The sequence below is a fragment of the Hemiscyllium ocellatum genome, chromosome 3, assembly GCF_020745735.1.
Source record: "Hemiscyllium ocellatum isolate sHemOce1 chromosome 3, sHemOce1.pat.X.cur, whole genome shotgun sequence".
NCBI classification, from domain to species: domain Eukaryota; kingdom Metazoa; phylum Chordata; class Chondrichthyes; order Orectolobiformes; family Hemiscylliidae; genus Hemiscyllium; species Hemiscyllium ocellatum.
Genome location: NC_083403.1, coordinates 113,607,958 through 113,634,063, shown reverse-complemented (window position 1 = coordinate 113,634,063; position 26,106 = coordinate 113,607,958). Strand labels below are relative to the sequence as shown.

The window sequence follows — 26,106 nt, the reverse complement described above, 5'->3', positions numbered from 1 at the left end:
CTAACTGTCCTGTTGTGCATTTCTAAAGAATTTCTTCATATCTCCATCAGAATATTTCATTTTATCCCAAAAGTTTGAGTGTAAAGTTTCTCACAACCAGGGGCTGGTCAAGTTTAACAAAATATCCTCACATTTGTTAGAAGGACCATTATTTGTGGTTGTTGGACTTGCTGCATATTAAACAAGACACTCCTTATTCATATCCACCATGTGCATTTGGATTTGAAGTACATTTTCTTTTGAAATTACCATGTAGTGTGAATCTCCAACAAATTGCTATGATAGGTGAATGGGCCAACTTCATACCTGATGTATCCATCACCTGTGGTTATTCCCTGTGCAAAAGCCAAGAATACCTGCACAGAGAGGGAGAAGATCAATGGGAACTCTCATAATACTCTAGTAACTATTCATATTGTGAGGGAGGTTTTGGATTATATTTATTCTCCTATCATCATGGCAGTGATATAGAAAAAAGGGTGTCAGGAGGAAGAGGGAAGAGCAAAGTGAAATATCTCAAAGTCATGAAAGAAAAAAGTCCTGTTAGTATGCATTACTGTATTCTTTAGTTGCAAATGTCTGACATTTCTGCCATTGATTAAAACTATATTAAAATGCAGTTGTGTTTCAGAGTAACAATTATTTCTAAATCTTGGCAGTCTGTTGCAAAGTGCCAACACTTAACTTATGCTTTTAAGCTGTTTTCCCTTCTTACCTCTCTGTTTCTGGTGTAAACTTGCACAAATGCCAACAGGCATCTGTGGTTTCACCCAAACGACCATTCTTCGTGAGTGAGCCAGAGCAGTATATGTGTTTGATGTGTGCAATTATGAAGGGTATGTAACCGAGCCTGATCCTGTTCTCATCTAAGCACTGCACCACAGTCAGGAATGGTTTCTCCTTCTTGATTGCTGTCCTGGGTTAGGTAGCTGACTCAGAATTGAACCTGGTATGTTACAGTATGGGACACTTGACAATTAATCTTGTTGAATCTTGTGCACACAGCAAAATCTAACTATCTAAAATCCAGTTCCCAGCAGGACACTTCCACATTTCCTTTATCTGCCGAGCCCCATTTCGTTGACTTCTTTTTCCTTTTGTGATGTTTTACTTTGTTTCTTTATCTTCCAGAGAAACCTCGAGAAGCATGTTTTGATCCTGGAAACATAATGAATGGAACGCGCATTGGTTTAGATTTTAAGCTTGGTTCGACTGTTACCTATCATTGTGATCCTGGCTACCAGTTAGCAAATGTTGCTACAATCACATGCATCATTGGGGAAGATGGGAAACCGGTCTGGAATAGGGCTCTTCCTTCATGCCATGGTAATGTATACATTTAATTAAATGGACAAGGACGCCACATGTATTATGATGTGTAGAGATGACAGAAATAGGTTACTCTCCAGCAGATCTTCATTTCTCCTTAGCAATATTACACATATCCTATATTGATGTAAAGCTAAAAATGTTGAGCCATATTTTCTAGAGGACTGGTTTGGAATTTGTTCAGAGTTATCTTACTGTCTTTGCCATTTAGTGTTCTGTTGATGCCTGAAAGTAATTAACTTTAAGATCACATATCCTTTACATAATATGAAGACATTTTACTGGCTAATCCATTGGGCATTCCCCTGATTTTGATTATCACAATGACCAAGGAAAGATGAGGAAGGAGGAGGCTTAATGCTTGAAGTGTCATAGTTTGAGGTTGAAATAAGAGTAAATGGGGAACATTAGCAACTTGCATTTCTTTTGCACTATAGTGGTTGTATTACCACATTAAAATCGCATTATTTCATTTGTGGCAATGAATGTCTTGTTTCTTTTAAGTTGCTCACATTTTTCAAAAGTCTAAGAAATCACACTGGAACAAGAGGAAATAATGTTCATAGCGAGTCAGGACAAAATCATGAATTATTGTTTCACACAAAGTCTAACACTAATGTGGAACTTGTCCCCAAAAGTATCTGGTTACTACAACAATTGGATGTTAATTGGTACACTTTCATCTATTGTTGTTCAGGGTTTCAGGGATATAGAGCATTGGTGGGGAAATGAAGTTGACATGTAGATCGAATTGAATGATGCTGCATGCTTGAAGGGCTGAATGACCTCCTTTTCCAATGTTCTAATGTTCATAACTCCAAGTTGCGGATTATCTTGCCCACATCTTCCGGTTTCCCAGTGTTCAGAGGCCAGATGTACCTCCCAAAATGGCTATGGAATTCCTTGAACATCCCAGTGACAAGACTTAATGTACAAGAACTTTGAACTTCCAATAGGCAATTTGCTACTTCCTGAGAAAGTCTGAGTTAGAATGGGAGACTGGATGATTCCGCCATATTTATCTGAACAGTTAATCAGGAGATGTTGGATAGAAAATGATTCTAGTATAATTCCTGGGTAACTATTTAACGGAACACCAAATCACATTTGGTGAACCTACTCTGTCTCTAACCTCCCTTATCCCACCCCTTCATCCCTGATATTTTCCACACTTGTAACCTCCAGCTCCGAACAATGTTCTCCAGAATTTAGTTCCCAGTCTCTCCCCACCTTCCCGTCTCACCCGAGCTGACCCCATCCCATCACCTGACTTCCCTCCTCTACCCTCCATCACTCTCCTGAAGACCTCAAACTACTCACTGACTACGACACCCAGGACCGGACCTCATACAACCAAATGCCCTCTGATCCACCGACTACATATCTGCCATCCTATCTCACCTCATTCACTTACTCATCTACCCACCTCATCCACCTCTCCCCCATCTCCCTCGACACTTAAATTACCAACCCTAACCTCACACCCGGCCTACGTGTTTCTGTTTTGTAGCTTTTGAAAGAAGCATTGTTGCATTTCATTTGATAGCTGGCACTATCAAAAGGGGGCATGAGCTCTGAGTAGATTTTCTGCACTACTCCCTTTGAAGTGTTCTATGTTCATTTGAATATGAAACATCCCACATTAGAGCATCAGTCAGCAAAATCAGCAGAAGCTAAATTGGTGACTTTTTTTGATCAAGGTCGGAATAGAGTTTGGTTTAGAGTTTAGTTTGTTCACTTCCAATTCCTTTCTCCTAATAGCATGCTTTTAAAGCACCATCCTAGCTGAAATAATAATTGCTTTATTATATAAATGTTACTTTGTTTACTTTTGAAAAAATGATCATTGCTGTTGCCATTGCCTTGGTCTCCATCTCTCTCATATTGTCCCGGAACTTGCTGGAGTAGAACATCCCATTGTGCATAGAGGGGGGAGTGTGAGTTTTCATAAGGAGTGGGGTGTGATTGCAGATTTGCAAGGCTGGCAGTAATACTGGAAGGGACAATAAAGATAGAAGATGCAACATTTGGCTATCATTTACAGGAAACAATGCTTTCAAAATTACAAGAATGCAAATTATGAATTAAATGGATTGTGCAGGTGTCTGCCTCAGACCTTCTCCAAACATTGATGCTTCAGTTGGGATCTTTAATGATTTGGAGAAAGTGAGGACTGCGGAGATCAGAGTGGAAAAGTGTGGCGCTGGAGAAGCATAGCAGGTCAGGCAGCATCAATGGAGTAGGGGAATTGATGTTTCGGGCATAAGCCCTTCTTCAGGATTGTAGGTGGGGAAGGGGGCTGAGAGATAAGTGGGGCAATGGTGGGAAATGGGGCGGGGGGGTGGTGAAGGTAGCTGGAAGGTGATAGATAGATGGAGGTGGGGGGGTGATGGTGGTAGGTTGGAGAGGAAGTTGGAGCAGATAGGTGGGAAGGAAGATGGACAGGTAGGATAGTTGAAGAGAGTGGTACAGTGTTGGAGGTATGAATCAGAGATGAGGTGGGGGGGCAGGGGAGATAAGGAAACTGGTGAAATCAATGTTGATGCCATGTGGTTGGAGGGTCCCAAAGCGGAAGATGAGACGTTCTTTCTCCAGCCATTGGGTGGTTTGGATTGACAATGGAGGAGGATTTGTCAACCATATGTATTTGTTTCTAATATAATCCAATAATGTATTTTTCAATGTAATGTGCAAAAACGTATAGCACACAGAAACATGGAAAATAGGAGTAGGCATAAGCCACTCAGCCCATTGAACCTTCTCCGTCACTCAATGTGTTCAAGTCTGATTCTCAACCATAACAAATACTCTTGCTCTCGTCCCCAGTTCTTAAAGCCTTTTGTGTCTGTTTATCACAATGAAAACATAAAAAAAGAGAAATGAAGAAAGCATTGAAAACTATTCAGGCTACAGTAAAAAAGAAGCAACATTTATAATTTCAACAGGAAAAGCAATTAAAATCCCAATTATCTTTTTTCTATATAACTGCAAACATAATTTTCCCAATAGAAATTGACTGTCAGTTTCTGTACATATACTTTGTAATACTTAATGAGGGCTTACATCAAGTGATTGACAAAATCAGCCTGGAAATGGGCTGTCCAGAGTCTTTTGTGGACTTTTCTGAAGTTATAAGATCCTTTTTATTTGAACAGTGAAGATTATTTTAGAGCTTAGTCTTATTGTCTGCATATACTTGCTAAGGCCCAGTAGAATACAGAAACTTACTGAGTGTAGGGTTTCTTTCATGACCAAGCACTGCATAAAATCTTTTTATGGAGTTCAGTATTACTCTGTGAGGTCATCCAAAATAGCAGAAGGTTGGATTTTGAAAAAGGAGTATTATTTGAACATATGTGAACAGTACTGTGAACTCATTTGTTACTTGACTGATTTACCTTCGATTTTAGAATAGCCTACCATAGCTTTGTTCAACATTACATAACAATCACCCTCACAAATCAAGAACCGATGAGTGATGCTACAGAGAATGCAAGCAATAGCAACTGCAGTATTCATCATTTTCATATCTTCAATGAACAAGATTGTAGATTAAACTGAAAATAGCAGCTAAGAAGCATACATGCATCTCATTTGTTACCATTGACATGACAGTCATCGATTATTTGTGAAGGGGTTCATCTTCACTTACACATTTTCTACCATCACACTCAGTAAAGATGATTATTACAATTATACTTGTTGAGACATTATATTCATAACCTCTTTTTTCTTACTTTCCAAAAATCATAAGTATGTTTTAAGATCATAAATTGACACACTAGTACTGAATATGTTGGGCAGCACGCATGTTTGGCTCATCCAGTTGAGACTCAAAATGTGGAAGGTCTTACCTGCTAGCTGGAGGGCCCAAAAAGAGCCCTCCATTTCTTTTTATAGAGAAGGCTGCTACATTCAGTGCTAATCACATGCATTGCAGCTGTTCAGCATGTCAGCTCATCACAAAATTCTTACAGGCAATGACAGACACGTTCTGTTTCTGTTTCATTACCAATATTCATTTTTTTTGTACAGAGTAGCCCTAGTGGTAGTACTTGAATAGTTGGTTGAGCTTAGTTGGCTGGATGGCTATTTTGCGGAGTGACACCTACAAAGTGGGCCTATTTGCTGCACTGACTCAGTTATCATGAAAGATTCTTCTTCCCAGCCTCTAACCCTCATCTGAGGCCTGGTAACCCCCATCTGAGGCTCAGTAACCTTCAGGCTAAACTTACCACCAGTTTACCTCACTCTGAAAAGATTTGGTAATACTATGGTTCCTTTGCCCTTTACCCTTTATTGCTAATTCAATAAAAACACGATTTTGCTGGTTTTTGACAATGTGTTTCTTTAGTGCAACAATATTTAGATTCTATTACTGTTTAATCATATGATACATAAAGGAACATCACGGAACATGTTTCTCCTTAGTTACAACTTCTAAGTGCTGTTTGCTAATTTATATATATATTTATTTAATTATTTTTCAGCTCCTTGTGGTGGACAACACACTGGATCTCAAGGAGTAGTTCTTTCTCCTAATTATCCTCACAATTATACAAGTGGCCAGACATGTCTGTACTCCATCACAGTGCCTGAGGAGTTTGGTATGTTTATATTTTACTTACAGATTGATATTAGAAGAGTTAATTCAGGAATTAGTCATTTTTAAGCACCATCTTCCTCCATTTAAAATGTGCCCATTTCAAATAATTACATTACGTAATTATACTCAGTTCCTCACGATACTTTAACTCCATTTAAAATTGAGCGGAAAATGTGTTGCTGGAAAATCGCAGCAGGTCAGGCAGCATCCAAGGAGCAGGAGAGTCGACGTTTCGGACATGAGCCCTTCTTCAGGAGTGAGGAGAGTGCTAAGCAACACAGTTTCAGCTCTGGTCTCCAGCATCTGCAGTCCTCACTTTCTCCCAGTTAAAATTGTAAGGAAAGTTAAGAAATAACGAGTCACTGTGTCTCTCTTAGAGAAAAAACTAGTTGAATTGACCCAAACATACATCATGAAAATCTCAAATGCTGTATATACAAAGTAAATAAAAGGGAAGTTAAATGGAGAATTATTTCATGGATGCTATAACTCAGCAATACTTTATTAATTAGCTGTAATTTGCAACTGCCCTTTATCTGAGAGAGAAAAATGTCTGCAGGTTTTGATTTTATGTTGTTTCACGTTCATGTTTTCTGGCTTCATTTTGTATAAAAACTGTGCTATCCTACCCCAATTGGAGTATTCACTGTGTAGCAAATACATTGCATGTTGCTATGAGTGAACAAATAGAGAAACGTCAAGCCAAAGTGAAAGAAATTTCAACCTCTGATTACGCTGTCAGTAGACAGAATGAAGATAAAATAAGATGTTGCAGTTGAGAAGTTCGATTATCATTGTAGCAGCAATCAGGTAGAAGGGAAAATTGATAATGGTCATATCTTTAAACCCAATTTCTGTTTAAAATTCCATTTAGGAGTACGGGAGGAGCAAAATTTTCTTGAAGATGCACAGGAAATCTAACTTAGAAATTTAATACTCTTCTGCATGGAATTTACAAGCTACTACTACAACACACCTCCCCTCCATCTAACTCCCCACAATCTTACCCTCCATAGCAGCACATAGGCATCTAATACATTGAGTCTTGATGATGTAGTTGGATCAAAACTGTAAATTTGAAACAGGCTTCCTCTCTGGAGGTGATAAATCACCTGCTCCAAACAGCTGGATCACATTGGAAAAGGGAATACAGGGGATAAGTGACTCCGTTTTATAACTGTTCCTTTCCATCAGATTTTCAAAAGACAGGAAGAACAATTAAAATGAGGACCATTGTCAGTCAGAAATCAAGGAAAGCAGATAGTGTGACACTGAAGCAAAAAGATAAAATGCTGAAAACTCTCTACCGGCCAGATGATTGACTAAGGTGGCGAGAGCAGATCAGTTTGTGTTTCAAGTATGAACCCTCCAACATACTTAAGCCAAGTATTATTTTTAAAAAGTTAGTACTACCATAAAGAAATAATTTCATGTAAAATAAGTTACTTTTTGGAATGGGGTAACTGTTGCTACGTAGGCAAATGCACCAGGCATTTGATACATGGTCGAAGATGATAGTGACAGTAAAGTGAACAGGAAGTCTGTGGTGTTGTTGGAGTGCTGTTCAGAACACTGAAAGAATGCAGAAGGATCTGATAATGTGTAACTGAATGATCAGACCAGAGATAATTTATCAGTTCAGTCTTTCATTCAGATGGTATTACGGAATACTTACAACCAGCCCCTAGCTGAGGTTCCCCAATTTACATTTACAAATAGGAAACCCTAAATTGTTAAGTTGCTGTTGTGGTTCTGTTCACCGAGCTGGGAGTTTTTGTTGCAAACGTTTCGTCCCCTTTCTAGGTGACATCTTCAGTGCTTGGGAGCTTCCTGTGAAGCGCTTCTACCAACAGATACATCGACCTAGACCTTATATACCGGCCAGCGGACAGCAACTGACAACCGGAAGCGGCAGATTCAAACCAGTATAAATGCCGGAGGAATCAGCACAGAAGCGCTTCACAGGAGGCTCCCAAGCACTGAGGATGTCAACTAGAAAGGGGACGAAACGTTTGCAACAAAAACTCCCAGCTCGACGAACAGAACCTCAGCAACGAGCACCCGAGCTACAAATCTTCTCACAAACTTTGTTAAGTTGCTGCGTGAGGAAGGATGAAGTGGCTCATCCCTTCAGTTGGTCATGTTAAGGTTAACTGAAGTAGAATTCCTTCCCTTGTGGATAGCATTTTCCAAAACCAGATGAACTTACGTTTGGAAAAGAACCAACACAACCAGGTTGTCTTGAGTTAAAGTAAGAGTAAGATGATTAGTTACTAAATTAGAAAATAAGTAATATTGCAAGACTTGTCTGTGTAAATTAGAAATGAGATCTAAAAATAGATGGAAGTTAAAAACTACACTGGTCAATCTTTGAGTTTCTTGTGGACAGTTGATAATCATACAGTGCACCTGCTATTTTGGATGCTATCAGTAGCATTAACATTGTCAGGTCAGCAGTCAAGTTGGAGATATTAAAGGTTTGGTGAAATTATTTTATCCTGTTTCTTGTCCTTCCTGACCAGCTTATAGGAAAAGAGAAAGACATTTTTTTTAAATTGTCGTGCATGGATCACTAGGGGTTTGACCAACTGTGACCCTCATAGCTCACACAGACCAGGGTTGTTAAACTTAATTTTAACCCTTGTTCTTATGTATTCTTGAAAGGGGAAAATGCAGACATTTCTCTTACCCAGATTATTCTCTTTTTTTTTCCATTATGTTTACAGTCTGAGAAAACCCACAGATTACATTTCAGTGTGTAGTGCATTTCTCACTTTGAAGTCAACTTTGAAACCTCCTTTAAACACATCAGATGTGACATTCCATGATCTCCCTCGAAACTGGGGATAATCCACACAGGGCTTCCAGTGACTTACATTCTTACCCAGAATTTACATTCTGAGTCATTTGTTTGGCTGTTTGCTCCCTTAATAAACATATTGTAATTAAAAGTTCTTTATACCCATTGATATTGTATGGTTATGATCTATTTTCATGACAATAAAACCACTTCTCTGTTCATTTTCTGAATCAAAATTTGGAAAAATTAAGATTGACTGGTTGAATTTGTTGTCATTTACCAAGTTCTGATTGAGTGTTTCTAAAAAAATCCAAATTTGAATTCCTCTGGTTAAGATTCTGATCCTACCAAATGGAATAAGTTTTGAGATGCGAGGGCACTAAGAAATGTCTTAATCATATCATTTCTAAATCTACTGTTCTGCTGATTTCCCATGTATGGGATGGTAAATCATTGATAAGTGAAATCATTGATCACCAGGTCATTAAGAAGTGAAATACTGAATTCTTACCAATTTAAAGAAGGCATGGCAATTCCAGCCTTGTGTACTCACAATCACCTTTTAATGAAAAGAACTGAAATACTTCAGCAAAAATGTAGGTAAACCTCTATTATAAATCAACACAAACATACAAATCCGCACTGCATGGAAATTCATTGCATATTAATCCCATAGCAGACTTTCTCGACCTTTTCACATGGGAGCCATATTGCAAGGATTGAGGGCAGTGAACAAATTTTGGAAAACCTTTGGAATACTTTGCGCAACAATAAGCAAATTCCAGAGCAACAAATTGATAATTTAAATTCATGAGTAGTAAACAAGCATTGCTATTAAAATGTACACACTAGTTGATCAAACTAATAATTGTTTTATTTGTGTACTCTCTCTTATGAAACAAAGTCAGACAGACAGACTTCAAGTCTATAACACTATGAAAGGGGTTGGGGGCTGACACTGAGCTAAGAAGATGTTTCAGTAAAACTGACAAAGTGTTTGTTGTCTGGCATAAATTCTGAGCTGGCATTTGTGGAATTCACATGGAAGTGGGGGTGAGAAGCATGTTTCGATTCAGCCTGGGTTTTCCTCTTTTCCCATCTATTTGTTGATAGGTTTTCAGGAGGAGATGGAGGAGATAGATGGATAAGTATTTGGCTTAGTTCTTCATGCACTCTCTCTCTCTCTGCCTTCCACATTCTGTGTCGATCCTCCAACTCTCAATCTTTGCCTCTCATAAATTCACTCTCTTTGATCCCTCATTGATGCTGTTTTTCCTTACCTCTTACAGAAGCATTCTGTCTCCGTCAGTCTGCTGCCCACATTCACACACACACACACATTTTCATGCAGTTAGGTACCACACAAACTCGAGAGGCTTGTTCCACCATCTTTCAGTGTAGTTCTCTGAGAGGTTCACACCTTTTTCTGCGAAGGTTTCTTGTTTCCCTATAAACTGCTTCCAGGGCTCTGCTTTCAATCTAAACCGAAATCACTCACCATCTCCACACATCCCCACTTGCTGCCTCAACCTCAGACCCTCTCACAGCCTCGACTCTGACCAGACTCATCAATGCAACCTCAGGCCCACTGGCAACTTGACCTTGACTCCACCCATTGCCTTGACCTCGACCCCATTCATTGCCTCAGGCCTGGGTAGTGCGAGCATTGGCAGGTCTGTTCTACTTGGTTTCTACAAGGGACAGGATAGATAATTGGCTGGTGCTTTCTTTTTATTACAGCATGCTTTCTTTATTATTACTGCAGCAGATAAACTAGCCTTCAAGTGAAAATCATGGTTGGATGATTCTGTGGAAGGGAGCTTCATGAGTGTCTTGTAGATGGTATCACTGTGAACCAGTGGTAAAGAGAATGAATCTTCAGCATGAGGGATAGAGTGGCCCAGCTGGTGTCAAACCTGTTGAGTGTGTTAGAGCTGCACTGATCCAGGCAAGTGGGGAGTATTTCCACATACTCCTGACCTGTGTCTTGTCGATGATAGATAGGTTTTGGGGAAATGGGAGATGAATTCCATGGCAAGTAATTCAAAGCCTGTGATCTGCTCCTTGTATAAATAGTGAAAGCAGATGATGCATAATTGAGTTTGTATTAAATATTTGAAAATATCAAGGTTACAATTTATAAAATATATGTCCAGAAAAACATCTTGTTAGTTATAATGGCACGATGGTTACATTGTCACATTTATCTTCAGTGCATTGCAGTAATGCTACATTAGCTCAATGGAAATCTATTGAGTTACAGTAATTACTTTGCTTAAATATGGCATGTTTAGTTACTGAAGCTTAAACACTGATAAATATTTCCATTGCTCAATCCTTTGGCCATTAGCGTTCATCAATTATTTACCATTTCAGTACCCTGCATATACACTCCAGATTATTTATTGTGAATGTTGAATACATCATAAGTTAGGTATAAACCTTTTTGACCTTAGTGTTATGATTATATAAATAAAATTAAGATATTTTGGATCACTTGTTAAAGACTGAAAAGGGCACTCACAGTGAGTGTGGCATCCTTATTCCTTTGATTTATGGACAGCAGCCATTACCAGTGCTGCAAGAATCTTGAGTCTGCAGGAGCTTTTGAGATTCCAAATCTAATGATAGTGCCAGACTTTACCGAGAGCTAAATTTATGACCTGAAATCAATGCAAAGTTGGGCTCCGGTGAGATGGATCATACTTTTACTGTGTCCTGTCACAGAGCAAATGCAAGAGAGGATGGTTATCTTTAATGTGCATTATGTATAATGGTCCGAGAGGAATCATCTGATGATATTATGGAAATGCTCCTCAGTGGGCATTTACACACTGGGAGGAGATAGTGAGGTATCACAGTGAATTAAGGGGGCTTCTTAAGTCTCGATTTCATTACTGACCATCCAAATCCCACTCACAGCGTTGACTTATGCCCTAATTTCCCAATGTTACCTGCACATTGAGGCCAGATTACTGGTGACCCACCCTCCCACACCACTCCTCTGTCATCTTCCTCTCTGTGCCACCCTCCTCATTGTATGTTCACATTGTACTTCCATCACAATTATTGCCCTCCCCCCCGTATCTCAGCATGTTGCCACTAAGATTGGATTACTTACAGAGTAGAAACAGGCCCTTCGGCCCAACAAGTCCACACCGACCCTCCAAAGAGCAACCCACCCAGACCCATTCCCCTCCATTTACCCATTCACCTAATTCTACGGGCAATTTAGCATGGTCAATTCACCTAACCTGCCCATTTTTGGACTGTGGGAGGAAACCGGAGCACCCGGAAGAAACCCACGCAGACACGGGGAGAATATGCAAACTCCACACAGACAGTTGCCTGAGGTGGGAATTGAACCTGGGTCTCAGGCGCTGTGAGGCAGCAGTGCTAACTACTCTGCCACCGTGCTGCCCACATAAGCCCCAGCATTAATGTACTCTCCCTCCTTTGGCTTCTACCTCCCTTGATAATCCCACCCTTAACCTTCATTGAGCTGACCTTGCCCCATCAACACCCCCCCCCCCCATCCTCCTCCCCCCCCCCCCACCTCCACTACCCCCTCAACACCAGACCTGACCTTGGTCCAGCTTCCTGACTGACTTATGTGTGACCAGATCTTTTAATGATTTGTGTGCAGCTCCACACTAATGTTCCTTGACTTCCTGGACCAGGTAGACTGGACCTACAGGACTGACCATGATTTAATCACAGGTTGTAGTGATTAGCCTGACCACCCCATGTGGCTAATCATGGACACTAACCTTGATCTATTGTGCTGAGACCCCCAGACTGAAACCTGTATCTTCCTTGACTTGAATGGACTATTCCCCTTTGAGGTTGAAATGTGGTAAATTTGTTGATGCATGTGCACTTTGTTTGCTGTATACACTGCTGATGCATGATGCAGGTGTGAAACTTGACTGATCTCTGCTGACTGCTATGATAAGATGCCTAGCTTTGTGACTGAGCTAAAAGGCTCTGACTCAGGGGACAAATAAATCACACACTCCCCACAGTGTGGAGACCTGCCATTTGGCTGATCGAATCCACACCAGCCTTCCGAAGAGCATCCCAGCTAGACACAACCTCTAACCTATCCCCAGAACCCTGCAATTCCCATGACCAATCCACCTAACCTACACATCCCTGGACACTATGGGCAATTTCGCATTGCCAATCCACCTAACCTGCACATCTTTGTGACTGTGGGTGGGGACGGAACTACTGAGGGAAGCCCATGCAGACATGATTAGATTAGACTTACAGTGTGGAAACAGGCCCTTCGGCCCAACAAGTCCACACCGACCCGCCGAAGCGAAACCCACCCATACCCCTACATTACCCCTTACCTAACACTACGGGCAATTTAGCATGGCCAATTCACCTGACCCGCACATCTTTGGACTGTGGGAGGAAACCGGAGCACCCGGAGGAAACCCACGCAGACATGGGGAGAGTGTGCAAACTCCACACAGACAGTCACCCAAGGCTGGAATTGAACCTGTGTTTCTGATGCTGTGAGGCAGCAGTGCTAACCACTGAACCACCATGCAGCCCCTAAAGATGCAGAATGACAGACAAGGATGCTGTAAGCAACTATGTAGATAGAACATGAGTGAGCAAAATGAAAGTAAAAGCCTGACCTGCACCCTGCTTAAATCCATGTGATTTGGTGGCACAGTGGCTCAGTGGTTAGCACTGCTGCCTCACAATGCCAGGGACCCATGTTCGATTCCTATCTTGGGTGATTGTCTGTGTGGAGTTTGCACATTCTCCCCGTGTCTGCGTGGGATTCCTCCAAGTGCTCCAGTTTCCTCCTACAGTCCAAAGATGTGTAGGTTAGGTGAATTGGCCATGCTAAATTGCCCACAGTGTTAGATACATTAGTCAGCGGTAAATAACAGGTTGGGGAATGGGTCTGGATAGGTTACTCTTCGGAGGGTTAGTGTGGACTTGTTGGGCCAAATGGCCTGTTTCCATACTGTAGGGAATCTAATCTAATCAAACATGCCGGTCACTGCACATGTAGTTGCAACAGCATCACAGTGACAGACTTCAAAGTATAACATGGAGGTACAGGACTATGTTACAGTAGGATCAGAGATGTACTACATGAGTGTGCAGTGATGGTGGTATGTATCGAATGTTAACAGCCATGGACAGGGAAATGTGGTGACAGCATGTCCTGAGATGTTGCTGACACATTGAATGTCTGGAAGAACAAACAGCAACCTGGAGTTATCAGGTACCTGTTCTGACTTTCAAGTCAGGAATTGTCTCCATCTAATTTCTCTGTGGCTGGTAGGAAAATGGGAAGCTGCATACTAATGAGGTGAAATTAACTCATGATGACGTGCTAAACCATGACCGGTCACTGATGAGAACCTTCTCTCACTGTTTAACTATTGGTTGGAAAGTGGGACTTTTTGCTTTCAGCATTTAGAAGGTCTTCGCAGGCCTCGATATTCCCAACTTTCTTGATAATGTCCACATTTTTCAGTGCCTGGAAAGATTCAGCCCAGTTGGTTTAGAACTTGGTATTCCTCAGATGTAGTATTAATATGTGATAAGCACAGTTCTAAAGGAGTCCATTACTGGAAAACAACAGCAGGTCAGGCAGCATCCAAGGAGCTGGAAAATTGTTGTTTTGGGCAAAAGCCCTTCATCCCGAAATATCGATTCTCCTGCTCCTCGGACACTGCCTGACCTGCTGTGCTTTTCCAGCACCACACACTCAACTCTAATCTCCAGCATCTGCAGTCCTCACATTCGCCAGAGTCCTAAAGGAGACAATTTTGACCTTACCTTTCCCTTAACCTGTCTGAATTGGCCTGCAGTTGGGTCCAAAAACAAATGACACAAGAATATATCCAATGGGTCCACATTTTTCAGAGAGCTACATCTCAGGTTTGAAGGATTGACCATTTAACTCCTCATATTGGAAGTATAACACCACTTCAAATGTAACCACCTTGGGATGTTGCTAACAAACCTGTTATTTGTGCATACTTTGATTTCTAATTCTGAAATTCATTTCTAACACCTTCAGAGTTCCTCTGGGAGACCATCAGAGGGGCAGACCAGGGAATAGAGAAGTATTCGTGATCCCCCTGGCCTCTAAGAAGCACAAATAAACTTGCATCTGAGTTTTTTGTGACCCTGCATCCGTTGTTACCATGTTTAGTGGAATTCATGATGGCTCTTCTGGTGAGGGCTAGTGTGATATTTTCAGTTGTGGCCCAAAGATCTGACTGGAGTTTCATCTGTATGTTTAAGTACTTCAAACAAAGAGTGAAAAGAGCAGGGTAAAATTACATACTGCGCAAAGGTACTGAGGTTCGAGGAACTGCATCGTTATCCCAATTGTTTTCTGGTACACATCCTGCAACATTGGGATTGCATGAGCTAATGTCTATGAAGGGTTCTGAACTCTTATTGCCTTGTGATTAGTATCTGTGAATGCCATGTATTTATCCTTCATCACTAGCAGTAGCTTTAATTTGACAGCTTTACATTCATTCCTGTAGTCAAGTCATCATTTTCCCATGACTTTTCACTTCAGTTTGATCAATGAATAATAATTGGAAAAATTCTACAGTAAGTGCTGAGGGAACTATCTGGAGAATGGATGAGAAACAGGAAGTGACATTACGCTCGATATTCTTTGGTTGTATTATTCCATCTTTATGTGCTCTCCCACTCTGAATGTGACAGGCTCTTCAAACTACCCCACCTGACAATGCTGCAGCAATTACTAAATTCCATCACAATTTTGCACAGGAGGTAAGGGATTAATTTCCAATAGAACTGAAGGTATCATTACATCGCACGCAGTGCAGCAATTTAAGGAATTGACTCTTCTTTAGCTTTCTAAAAGTAATTAGGGACAGCCGACACATGCTGACCTTGCCAATGGAACTCACATGAACAAATCAAAAAGGTTCAGAAAATATAACAGTTAAGAATTACGATTATGTCAAACATGATAGGACTGTAAATTCGTGGTGCTTTCAGCATAATCTTGGCAAAAGATTTGAATGAAAATTATATGTGTGCTTGGACCCACGTACCTCATTTCTCAATTTTACCCTTGAGCTCCTACAACAACCACCTACACCTCACTGCCAATTTATTTACTATGCTAATTTCAATAGTTTTGAGTGATTATTGTCATAGAAATGTGATGTTTTTCAATACCTCAGTCCTGGATAAATATTCCAAGTTAAACACATCTCCCTGACAGTCATATTGGAATCTCAGTGGGGAGAACAGAACAGGGAATTAATTCACCTCCAGTATCTCTGCCTGGCTTAACTTGTGTTGGTGAGATTCTGAACCCATGGACAAAAGCTTGTTCCACAGTGATGTTCCACAGGTGTTGGTGCTGGGTCCAGTTTTCTTTGTCATTTATATAAATAATTTAAATGAGAATGTAGGAAGCATGGTTAGTAAGTTTGTGATGACATCAAAATTGGTGGCATTGTTGACAGTGAAGCAGAATATCTAAGACGACGAAGAGATCTTGATCAATTGGAACAATGGGCTGAGGAGTGACAAGTGAAGTTTACTTGGTATAAATACTTGGTATTGCATTTTGGTAAAACAAACAAAGGCAAGACTTATTCAGTTAAAAGTAGGGCCTCAGTCAGTGCTGTAGAACAGAGCCCTAGAAGTTTGCATCACATGTAGTCAGGATGGTTAAGAAGGCATTTAACACGCTTGCTTTCATTGCTCAGACCTTTGACTATAGCAATTGGAATGTCACGTTGAGATTGTAGAGGACGTTGGTGACCTTATACAGATTTATAAAATCATGATGGGTATAGCAAGGTGAATAGCAAAGGTCCTTTCCCTAAGTGGGGCAGTTTATGACAAAAGCGCATATTTTTAAGGTGACAGGAGAAAGATTTTAATAAGACATAACAGGCAATGTTTTTACACAGATAGTGGTTTGTATGTGGAATGGACTGGATGTGGCTTACAGTTGCAATATTTCGGAGACATTTAGATAACTCCATAAACAGGAGTGGTTAGATCAAATATGGCCGAAGCACAGGGAGGTGGGACTAGTTTTGTTTGGGAACAAGGTCAGCATGGACTGGTTGGACCGAAGAGTTATTTACATGCCATATGACTGTATGACTATTGGCTGGTGAAAAATATCAGTGGCAAGCACTCCCTTCATACTCATATATTTAAATACTTTTGATGGCTTCTGGCATTATCAGCTGGATAACTATGCAGAATGGCTGTTTAGATGCTGGATGCTAACTTCAGATAATCAGGAAAAAGGATAGACAGAAAAATAATTTTGCAATATACTCTCAGTAACATTCACAATAAATAACATGAACTATTTGAATAATTTGTAATATTACTTACTAATATTGAGTAACATATAACTTGGACAGTATCCCAGATTAAATGTCCTGGGGGCAGATTTTCCGTTCTTTCACTTGAGTGTACGTGATCTCCTGGGTAAAGCACGCATGGAAAATGAAGTAAGGAGCAGGACTTCTATCAGATTTTCCATCTGTTTGTTTCAATAAAAGAAAGGAAGAACCAGCTTCAACAAATTCTGGCTGTAAAGCTTTTTACAAAAATCCTATAAAGGATATTGCTGTTGAGTTCTGTACTAATGCAGCCTTTGTCAAGGCATACTATATTCCCTACCTGAATTTTCCATCGGATGATTCTTCATGCTCAAGTGCAACAGAGCAAATTCCTTTGATTGCTTTATAGCTTCAATAAATGAAGAGCACTTTTACATTCTAAATCATATAAAAGGCCCAGCTGCCAAAGTTAAGCGATTCATTATCAATCAGTGCCTGTTGTATGGAAGCTGCATGGTACTTGTTAAATATTATCCAGACAGGAACTTTACACAATGAAACCCTTGAATCACAATTTATAGTCAACAATTGGGCTGTTTCGTGAACAAATGTAGTCTCTAACTGAGCTGAAATAATTGCTGAGAATATAAATTTTTCCAAATATTGCCAAAACACTTCTCTTAACAAATTAGAAAGCTTCTTTCGATCTATAGTCACGAGGGGAGAGAAGCAGCTGCCATACTTCCCATGACAGCACTCTAAGGGAATTTGGGAGAGATGGATGCCCTTTTAAAGGAACTCATGAAAAGCTTTTAGATGCTTGATAGAAATCTAAAATGACAGTGTACTTGATTTTATTTATGAAATACTACAAATTGTATCTGTGTAGCATTAAAAAAAACATGTTTTTTAATTTAGTTGTGGTGCATAGAAGAAATGTAGCCATGCATTGACAGCAATTATTGAAATAAAGGCTATATTATGGGAACTTAAATTTTGAAGCAAATTACATATTTGCAATTGGATTGAAACACAAACAAATACAGTCAGTTGGTAAGTCTCCTTTCACACATCAGGAAAGAGCTAACTTCCCTTTTTACTTGCAGAGATCCTGGATTCACTGCTTATGATTTTAAAAATTCGCTCGATTCTCGAGCAGTCACGGTAGATTCGAACAGATCAAAAGTAATTATGTTGTTCAAGAAAGGTTCAGGAGAGAAAATAGTGAATTGCTGATTAATTAGCAGGCTTACCAAAATAGTCTTGACTGCATCAAAATTGTGGAAGATGTAAATTATCCACATCCACAATGATGCCAGTAACATCGGCGGGGGAGGGGGGGTGGGGGGGTGGGGGCTGGGGGGGGCGGTGGGGGAGGTGGGGGGTGCCCAGATGCATTCTCATATCCCATGGCAATAGCCCTCTCATATTCTATATGCTGAAATTTTTTGCATTGGAGTCCTAGATTTGGGTCTCATTTGTAATTTTTAAAGACTTCCCAAGGTGCTTCAGCTGGAAATTGTTTGAAAAATTCATTTTGTGGGATGGTGGCATCGTTGGCTGGCCGGCATTTATTGGCAGTCCCTTATTGCCCTTGAGAAAGTAGTGATGAGCTGCCATCTTGATTAGCTGCAGTCCAGCTGTGGTGGGATTTTTTTTTATTAGATTCCCTACAGTGTGAAAACAGGCCCTTCGGCCCAACAAGTTCACACCGACCCTCCGAAGAGTAATCCACTCAGACCCATTCCCCTCCTCCCTATTAATACACCTACACCTATGGACAATTTAGAATGGCCAATTCACCTGACGTGCACATCTTTGGACTGTGGGAGGAAACTGGAGTACCCGGAGGAAACCCACGCAGAAATGGGAAGAATGTGCAAACTCCACACAGACAGTCACCTGAGGCTGGAATCGAGCCTGGATCCCTGGCGCTGCAAGGCAGCAGTGTTAACCACTGAGCCACTGTGCCGCCTGTTGATCCACAATGCCATTAGGGAGGAAATTCCAGAATTATGATCCAGCAAGTGGCAATGTATTTCCAAGTCAGGATGGTGAGTGGCTTGGAGGGAAACGTGAAAGTGGTGGTGTTTCCACATATCTGCTACCCTTGTCCTTCCAGATAGAAGTGGCCTTGGGTTTGGAAGGTGCTGTCTGAGGATCTTTGGTGGATTTATGTAGTGCATCTTGGTAGGTAGTGCACACTGCTGCTACTGAGCATTGGTGGTGGAGAGGATGAATGCTTGTGGATGTAGTGCCATCAAACGGGATGCTTTGTCCTGGATAGTGTCAAGCTTCTTGAGTATTGTCAGGATTGCACTCATTCAAGCAAATGAAAAATATTCCATCACACTCCTGATTTGTGCCTTGTAGATGGTGGACAGGCTTAGGGGTGTCAGGCAGTGAAATACTTGCCTTAGTATTCCTAGCCTCTGACCTGCTCTTATAGCCACTACATTTATGTGATAAATCCAGTTGAGTCTCTGATCAATGATAACTCCAAGGATATTGATAGTGGGGGATTCAGTGATGATAGCACCATTGAATGTCAAGAGGTGTTGGTTAGCTTGCTTCTTATTGGTGATAGTCATAGCCTGGCATTTGTGTTGCGTAAATGTTACTTGCCACTTGTCAGCCCAAGCCTGGATATTGTCCAGATCTTGTTACATTTGGACATGGACCGCTTCATTGTCTGAGGAATCACGAGTAGTGCTGAACATTGTGCAATCATCGGCGAACATCCCCACTTTTGACCATGTGATGGAAGGAAGGTCATTGATGAAGTAGCTGAAGGTCATTGGGCCTGGGACACTACCCTGAGGAACTCCTGCAGAGATGTCCTGAAGCTGAGATGACTGACCTCTACCAATCATGACTATCTTCCTATGCATTAGGAATGTCTCTAACTATTGTCGAGTTTGTCTTCTGATACCCATTGATTTCAGTTTTGCTCAGGCTCCTTGATATCACACTCCGTCAAATGCAGTCTTTTAGTTAGTGGCTGTCACTCGGGCCTCACGTCTGGAATTCAGCTCTTTTGTCCATGATTGAACCAAGGTCATAATGAAGTCAGGGGCTGCATGGCCTTGGTCAAACCCAAACTAGATGTCGCTGAGCACTGAAATCCTGGGATAATGTCAAAATATCATTGATATCTCAAAATTCTCCCTTATTGTGAAACTGTTGTTCCTGGTAGCCAAGTTGAGTTTGGCTTGTTCTATTGTTGTCCCTAAAACATAATGAACCAAAATTCATGGTTCATCATCTGTTGTGCTTATCTGCCTTTGCACTCTTTATGGTCTTCTTTACTGGATATTTCTGGAGCTGATGGCCAAAAAGACACATTGCCTTGACAGAGCATCTGGGAACCTATGTCAACAAGGCAAGAAATTTAACCCAACAGATTTAAAAGTTATTGTGAAGCTGCAGGAAGTCTGAAGCAGGAAGTTACATTTTGAACATTTATTGGAATATTAAATCAGTTCCAGAAAGCAAAATGAATAAATGCAAAGAAAGGTTGGATTAAAAGAGAGGGATAAAAACAGACTGAGAGAATAGGATTTTTAACTCTTCAAGAATAACTATTTTTATTTAAAATAATGGACTCCATGTTTGCTGAATAGACTTGTTTTATCAAAAGTGGTTACTTGGGAAAAAAAAATTGAATTATCATTTTGTTAGAAGAGGATTTGCATTGGAATGGACAAGATTTGCTTCAGCTATTTCATACTGTTCCAAAATCTTAACTGTGATTTTCTTAAGGAGGTATCTGCTTGCAGAGTGGGGACATTTTAGATAGCAGGTTCTGAACTTACTCATTTAATTGCAACATGGAGTTTTGCAAACTGCTGTCTGATATCCTTGTTATTAACATTGAACACTATTAAGTTCATCATTATTTTTGGTGTAAAGTCTGAACCAATGTTCAAGAAAGGTGTCACTAATTTATTTTCACAAATTCAATTGATTTAAAACTTTGGTACAGGGACTTTTAATAGAGAGCTGATTTATTTGTTGATGATGCATGTTTTTGAATGCGACTGTTGCCAAGTGTAAGATGATAAGAAGTATCAGAGAAGTCTGCTTTTCTCGAGCTTGCTTTGCACATGTCCCTGAAGGACATACTGGCTAATTTTAAAATACAGTTGTAGAGTTAAGAATAAGGTATATAATGCTTAGCAGAAACGTCAGTACAGAAAATAATGTGGACCAACCATTCAGCATTCCAATCTCAAGATTTGTATGGGCTTCTCCATCATACTTTTTTCAGCATTTCTAAAGCTTGGCTGGTATCAGAGGTGACAAGAGAAAAGAACGGAATAAAACAAATAGACACTGGGAATTTGATCATAAGCATCATGTGATAGTCAATTTAAAGCAAACTATTTTGATAAGTGTCAGAAATAGAAACAGGGGTGCACGTTTATGGAGTCCATCACAGAGGATACACTTGGGCAGTGGTAGGGTGTAAGGGAAATTGGTGGAAGTACCCACAACAGATTTGCATCAGGCAGACTGCCCAACTCAGGGCTCAATGTGAGTACCACATCTGATGGTGGGAGTCCATTTGGCTCATTAGTGAGCTATTTCAGAGAGGTTATTTCAAAAGCCCACTGGAAGTCAATAGAGATACAGGGATTTAATAACACTTAACCAGCTCCCTTATGTCTCCTGGAGGCCACTCCCGAAGCTCTGTTGGGTTTATCTGCAACCTCATTGCAAGCATGTTGCCAGGTAGGATGTTGGATGTTAGATATTGGAGAATGGGTGTCTGTGTTTTTGGATGTATCTGTTATTGGATTTTTAATTCCTGTTTTAAGATAACAGCCACCTTGGAGATCTCTACAAATTATTTTCTGGTGACAATTGCAAGCACTTCTGGAAGCAAATTCACAATCTGTCTTGTTTTGAATGCATTTTAGATCAATGTTGTAGATAACTCACTGAATAGCCAAATAACACAAGTCAATAGTAGGGAATACCTGCTCTACCATTATGTTCATTAGAGTGCCAAACAGGGTGCTGCACACACATTAGTGTGTCTTCTGTCAAGGATAAGCAGGTTTGTCAAACATCTAGTCCATTCAATTGGCAGTGGAAACTTGTGTGGGGTGACCTGAGATGTCAATCCTAACAAGGTCAAAACAAGTGTCAATCACTTTATTAATGCCATCAATTGAAATTGTCATATGAGCTGCAGTACTATCTGCTGCACTACTGGTCCCCTAACACGACATTGGAAAGTTTTCTGAACAGAAAACCTGTTGATGGGTCATTTTCCTTTTTATCAACAATGCAACTTACACAGTGATGTCAGCACTTTTTGTCAAATGATGGAGATTTACAATAGAGTAATAACTCCATCATGCAATAAATTGATTCCTTTTAGATGTGCAATCTTAGTAGCTTTCTGGCCAATATTTAATTATATATTTTCCACAGATCAATGCTTTTCACATTTTGAAGATCAATGATTCATTTCATGTGAAATCTTTTGAGAGTGTCCAAAAGTGACAATTATTTTTATGGAATTAGTTGATTCTGGTTGATGCAGATCACCAAAGAAAATATTTGAACAAAAAAAAACTTCATCATGCTGAAAATACTTACACTGTGAAACATGAAATTCCTATCCTTTAATGTCATGGCTTAAGTTTTGTGAAAGAAGCGCAGGAAGTTAAGATTATTGTTTCTCTTGAGGCACGGGGTGGGAGAAGGGCAGATTGTAAACAGAGGGAAGTGGAATCCAAGCATGCAATCATTTAAATAGGCTTACTGGTGATCGGATTTAAGGCACTTTGCAATGTGAATTTAAGCAAGAATGATCACTGGCAGTTTAAAAAATTATTTTGTCACATCAATCAATCTTGACAAAATGTTAGAAAATTTATCTTGAGTCGTACTCCAACAAAAATGTGAAAATCTCAACTGATGAAGGGGTGGTTTTTTTTTTATGAATTAATGGAAAGGGAGTTATCTTAATGGATGGACAATTATATGGAGCCTGCCAGCTTCTATGAGCTGAGTTCTTGATGGGTATAATTTTCTGACTAACTGCTCCTGATAGAGAGCCCTCTCTTCTGAGACTTGGTATTAATTTTAATGGTGCGTGAAGTGTACAATTCTTCTGTCTGTTGACTTTAAATGGTTAGAAAATCATTGAAAAGCCAGTCATGCTTCCCTCGTCCTCACCAAATTTCTGATCTGTATTCACAATGGATGTGACTTCCAGCTGAAAGATTTCAGGGAGTACTTGTTTATAAAGTTCACTCTTAAGTAGCTGCAAGGCATATGAACCCGATGGGATACTCGTTAAAATTCTCAGGCACTTGTTCTTTAGAAACTTTGTGCCATCAGGAGTAATTGCTGAGGCAAGAATAATAACCTACATTGATACATATTCCTAAAAGGAGAGATATCAACTTGAAATTATGGACCAGTTACCTTCACATTGATTTTCAATTAAAAATCATAGAACCATAGATACTAAGCATAGCTTTCAAGGTAGTAAACTATGGCTCATAAAACCTCTTGCATTTTCTGGAAAGTAACTGAAATAATAGGTGCCGAGCACATGGATCTACAGTCTAGTTTCTTGAGATTTTAACGTGTTTTATTCAGTGATGGATTGCAAAGATAGTCCGAACAGCAGGACTGGTTCTCTCTTTGTGTAAACATTGAGTGATCCTGATCTTCTTGGTGAGAAGCCTCACTTTCATTGGCAGTTCATACGTAGTTGGCAATTGGGATAGAAGGGATCCTTCCATGTAATCCCTGCTCCTTCAAGTCAGTCCCAAAATATTTCTGGGTGCATTTCTGAGCACCCTACAGTGGTTCCCTTTCAGTTAACTGATTCCATTCTTCTGTAATAAAACCAGAAAGATGTTACAGAAGCTCAGGTCTGGCAGCATGTGGGCAGAGAGAAACAAGAGTAAACATATTGGGTCCAATGTAATTCTTCTTTGACAGACTGGCTGAGTTCCCAGCACTTTGCTTTTATTTCAGGACTTCAGCATTTACATTTTTTTTATATCCAGTTCCTCCCTGCCTGCTCCCAATGAATGGGGTATTCACACGATATGCTTCATCTTAAAATTGTTTAAGATCAGGATTAATGTATTTAAAATAAGTGGTCGTATGCTGATGCCTGAACCACTCATGTGAAAACCTGAGTAGAAAAATAAAATTGACAGACAGATCAGGATAGGAAGTTCAGCCCTCTGATTGTCAGAGAATTCCTACCCAGTTTCCTTTTGGATAAAAAAAACACTCAAGAACTGCAGATGCTGGAAATCAGACACAATCAGAAATTGCTGGAAAAACTCAGCAGGTCTGGGAGCATCTGTGGTGAGAAAACAGAGTTAACAGTTTGGGTCCAGGGACCCTTCTTCAGTAACCTGTTCTGCTTTCTCTCCATGGATGCTGACAGACATGCTATGTCTTCCCAACAAGTTCTATTATAGTTTCTATTTGGCAAAATCATGGTGAAAGCAAGAGTACACATTCTGGTTACATAATATAGCTGTGGCATTTGACAATGTGCTAACTTTGTCTTTTACTACTTGCATCCATTACTGGATTGCCTTGTTCATTTCTCCCACCCCTCCCACCACCACCACCACCCCCCACCCCCACCCCCACCCCCACCAAACCCAATTCCATGGTACTACAATCCATGGGGCAGAGTGTAAACATTGAGGTAATTGTGGGAACTTTGGAGTTTGTGTTAATTGTCTTTGGACAGAATGTGCCTGAAGATAATACCTGAAAATGAAACTAAGCTCAGAGAAGGACAACGTAAAGGGGAAGATGGATTGGAAATTTGAAGCAAATTTCATAATATTCTCTATTTAAAATTAATTCAGGAAGTTGCAGCTGTACAGTCAGTAATTGGAAGAAATTATTTAGGAAGGGGATCTGCACTGAAATGGAACAAATAATTTTTACCATAAAAATAATGTGCATAGCTAGTACCCAAGCGCCTCTTTTTTTAAGATAATTTGAGAAATTTGTTTCTCTTATGAAAACCGTACACTTTTAGTGATTTAAAGGAGTTCATTTCTGCACATGCTCATTAGATATCTTGTTAGCAGGGTTTTAGTTGGACGCATTTAGATTTTCTTAGTAATAGCTTTAATGTTGACAGAAGGAATAGTTGCTTAAAAGGTAAGTGAGGCTGAAGAGTGTGGTAGTGTTTGAAGACTGTTTGGGAAAAGTTGATAACCCAATCAATAACTGTTCGCACGCTAGTCAGATGCAAGTTGTATATTAGTTAGCTATCCTTATTCTTTAATGAATTTTTGAATATTAATACAGTAAGCTAAAAATACACACTTATTTGACATCTGAGAAAAAAGATTGCTTAGTATATGCTGCGTGGGACACAGCCCTAGAAGTGATAATGTCACAAGCAGGTGAGTAAAAGTAAGATGCTATAGATGTGAGAAATCTAAAATCAAAATAGTTAGCGATGGAAGCACTCAGGAAGTCTAGTCACCAGGTGAAGAGAGCAACAGAGTTAACATTTGGAGCTGAATATAACTTCTTCAAAACATTAATGAAGATAAAACTGTACATGAAGGAAAAATACTCCTGCTGAATGTAATTTGCATATAGGTTGTGAGGTAACTAGTTTGGTGCGAAGGATTTGGTTCTAATTTTATGAAGAAAATAAATTCCAATATATATTCCTAAACATTATTGAATGTAGTGCACGGGATGACAGATGGTTAGCAATGCATTAGCAAGGAGGTAATGTAGTCGAGCTTTATTGATAACATCATAAACTGTGAGAATGAAGCAGAACCCGAAGATTGAAATGCTCCTTGAACCTCATAGCTAGCTGTTTAATAATATAGTTTACTCTAAATTGGAAACTTTTTACTGTAAAATAGATTTTGTGATGTGCATGCATTTAAATATTTTGAAGTTTAAAAAAAAGGTTTTTAATGACTTTATCTCAGATTTATTCAGCAAAATTATTTTATGAAAAAGTGCTAATATTGCTAACTTGTAGAAAATGTACCTTT

The 26,106-nt window shown here is 39.9% G+C and overlaps 1 protein-coding gene across 1 annotated transcript in view; it reads left to right on the top strand.

Moving 5' to 3' along the window:
* Nucleotides 1-26,106, top strand: part of LOC132835936 (CUB and sushi domain-containing protein 1-like) — a 2,426,762-nt gene that overhangs the window by 1,994,327 nt on the left and 406,329 nt on the right. Inside the window, exons 31-32 of the mRNA XM_060855058.1 lie at nt 1,132-1,326; nt 5,820-5,936. Of these exons, the coding sequence (XP_060711041.1) occupies nt 1,132-1,326; nt 5,820-5,936 (312 nt within the window). The remainder of the gene's footprint in view (nt 1-1,131; nt 1,327-5,819; nt 5,937-26,106) is intronic.